General features: G+C 34.9%; 1 protein-coding gene across 1 annotated transcript; it reads right to left on the reverse strand.

Moving 5' to 3' along the window:
* Window positions 1–4: 4 nt before the first annotated feature.
* Window positions 5–2,898, reverse strand: LOC112463486 (peptidoglycan-recognition protein LC-like; the record flags this gene model as incomplete). Its single annotated transcript, XM_025029907.1, has 3 exons — window positions 5–214; window positions 570–719; window positions 2,304–2,898. Coding segments are annotated over 3 exons (955 nt in total), but the record flags the coding sequence as incomplete, so codon positions are not given.
* Window positions 2,899–2,917: the final 19 nt, after the last annotated feature.

The following is a 2,917-nucleotide window of genomic DNA, read 5'->3' on the forward strand; positions in this document are numbered from 1 at the left end:
ATATCCACAAAATTGAAATCGTTGAAATGCGAATACTGAAGGAATCTCACTTGGAATGCACAATCTGATGGAGTGATACAGACCGATGTCGCGGAGTGACTAATAATTACATACGGTACTGGCAGCTTCCTTTTTATTAGGGGCACCAAGGGCGGCAGCGCACCCCATTCGTCCCTCTCGACAAAACGTAACGAAGTGTCTGTTACGTTTGTACCTGAAAGTCATGAAAATAAAATACATATTATGCAAAAGGTTCAAAATATATCAGACAAATTAAAAGCTTCTTAATTTAACACTGAATGTGACAATCTTAATCAGATGCATACGCCAATTTTAGCATTGAAATCTAGAATATTACTCTCATATATATATGACAATGTAAAGTGTTTTGAAATATATAATATATGAAACGTGGAAAGTAAAAAAAAACGCTTTTAAGTAGACGAATAAATGGAATAAATACAAATATTAAAGTGCAAGATACAGATTTTAAATTTATAATCGTGATAAGATAATGCTTGCTTCATATCGCGCTTGCAAAACGAAAAATTTTCCAAATAGACAATTACCCTCGAGCGATGAGGTTGGAATTTCCGGAAAGACCGATGCGTCCGATTGATGAGTTAAATGTACAGTTATGGGCACTACAATAGCTAGAAGTATTAAAGTTAGAACGCACGATAAAACCGCACGTTTCCACGTCCAGAGCCATTGCGTCACTAAAATAATTATAAAAAGCTGTATTAAAACAATTTCACAAACTACTTAATACCGTTTGATGAAATGTATACAGAGTTATTATGACGGATAACACGTGTGTACAAAAGGAGTATTCTAATTACATTATTAGTCCCCCTCACGTAAAGCATTATTATAATTCTTATTTGATTTATATCACTTTTCTGTTATTCTATTCACAATCGAGTGAATTTGCGGCATGCAATATCGGACCAACCTATGAATAGCTTAACACATGTATACTGCGTGAGGTAAAAGATAGCTCTTCTATATTTAGCTTTAATTCTTGTGGCGCGTCTAAAGTGTAACAATTATTAATCTAGAATATCGTCGATATTAAACTTATATGTTGTAGAATAGTATGACAAGACCATTGCGATGGTCAAAGGAGTTAATGATATTAATGACGTATCATTGAAATTACTTTTAAAAATTGTTGCGATTTGAACAGTTCGAATAATATTATATATTATCTTTCACGTAAGAGAAAAAATGGCTGTTCTTCCGAAAACACATGCTCTGGTTTTGGTCAAAGTTTGTAAATAGGTTTCTTTCACATAAATAAAGACATATATGTTCTAAAAGGGAGGAATTATCGAAGCTACTTCAAAATAAATAAAGATCGTACATCACTGATTCTTATCGCATTTATCTGATATTCGACAATTAAAACATATGCTCCATTTATCCGTTTTTATATATTTGCTTTTTCAATTATCTCAAATAGTACTATCTAACTCATAGACTTGTCTATGATCTAATTAGAGATGATTAGTCAAATCGACGTCAATGCATCGATGAATGATTGATGTCGAATACTGATATATATATTTTTGTCATTTGGATGTGGGGCCAGATAAAAGATAATAGAAATTTTACAAAAATATTCGCAATCGTTTAATTGACATATGAAAACAATTATGATGAGATCGAAAATGACAAAGATATCAATCAGTACCTGACATCGACTTTATCAATGCATCGATATCGACGTCGATTCGACTAATCATTTCTGGCTGGATACGTAAGCAACACAAAGTGTTGAAATGTTTACATATAAAACAAAGAGAATTTGATTCTATGATGTCTTTGAATTTATCAGATTAAAATCAGTTTGTCCGCAAGTAATCATTACGTCCTACTAATATATTTAAAATTTTTAGGACAAAGATTGATTCATCCTATGATATTTAGATATTGAAAATATTTCTTACACACGCTTTCAAATTATAAGCTTGATAGTGTATTTTCTCTTATGAGGAAAAGTATTAGAGTAATGTCTCGTTGCGATGACATCGATAAAAGAATATTTACATTATATTCAATTTATAAAATGATTAGCATAATTGCATTATAATTCAATTTAGTGAGTTGCGATTTATAATTTTTTAAAACTGTGTCCTGTTGTTATTCTATGATCCAGAAACTTATAAGGGACCTGTTCTTTTTAATTATTCGGCGATTTTGTGCTTAAACATATTTGTACTTACAAAAAGAAAGAAGTATAGAAAAATTAAAAGAAACGAGCCTAAACAATCTATTGCGTTGCAATGATTGACTATTACCTTTATTTAATTCAATATTTTGTGGAAAAATTGATTCATTTGGGACTCCGTTGTCCTGACTTGTCGACAAATTCGAGATATTGTCGGAAGGGCGGATAACGTCAAGTTCAATCGCATCCTGATTCGGAGTAGGATTCGTGTAAACGAATTGGTTTATGGTAACCGGACCATTGTAGATGGTCTCATTACCCACACGCACTCTCGTCGAGTTCGTCACGGTTATGTCGCCGAAATCCGACGGATCGGGATTCGGTAGGATGACATCGCCATTTGTGGTGGTAAACGCTTGCTGCTGCTGAACAATAGTCGACGATATCGGCTGATTCGTGATCCAGCCGCTGTCTTCTTCGACATCCGTCTCTTCTTCCTCATTGTCGTTGTCTACGTCATTCCAGTGCGTAGGGGAATCTCCAACGCTACCATTTCCTGGAGTGACGACCGCGGTTTCCCTCGCCAAGCGCTCAGCCTCGCTGTGAGACCTGTCATCCGTGTGATTCTCGGCAGGTACACCGTTCACGTAGTCTTGCTCCGTCTGACTCTGGTGATTATTGTCGAGCGTTTGCTGCTGCTGTTGCATCAATGTCAACATACATATGCGCTACGCGGAAAATTCG

The sequence above is a fragment of the Temnothorax curvispinosus genome, unplaced genomic scaffold, assembly GCF_003070985.1.
Source record: "Temnothorax curvispinosus isolate PA1 unplaced genomic scaffold, ASM307098v1 QBEX01013343.1, whole genome shotgun sequence".
Classification (NCBI taxonomy): domain Eukaryota; kingdom Metazoa; phylum Arthropoda; class Insecta; order Hymenoptera; family Formicidae; genus Temnothorax; species Temnothorax curvispinosus.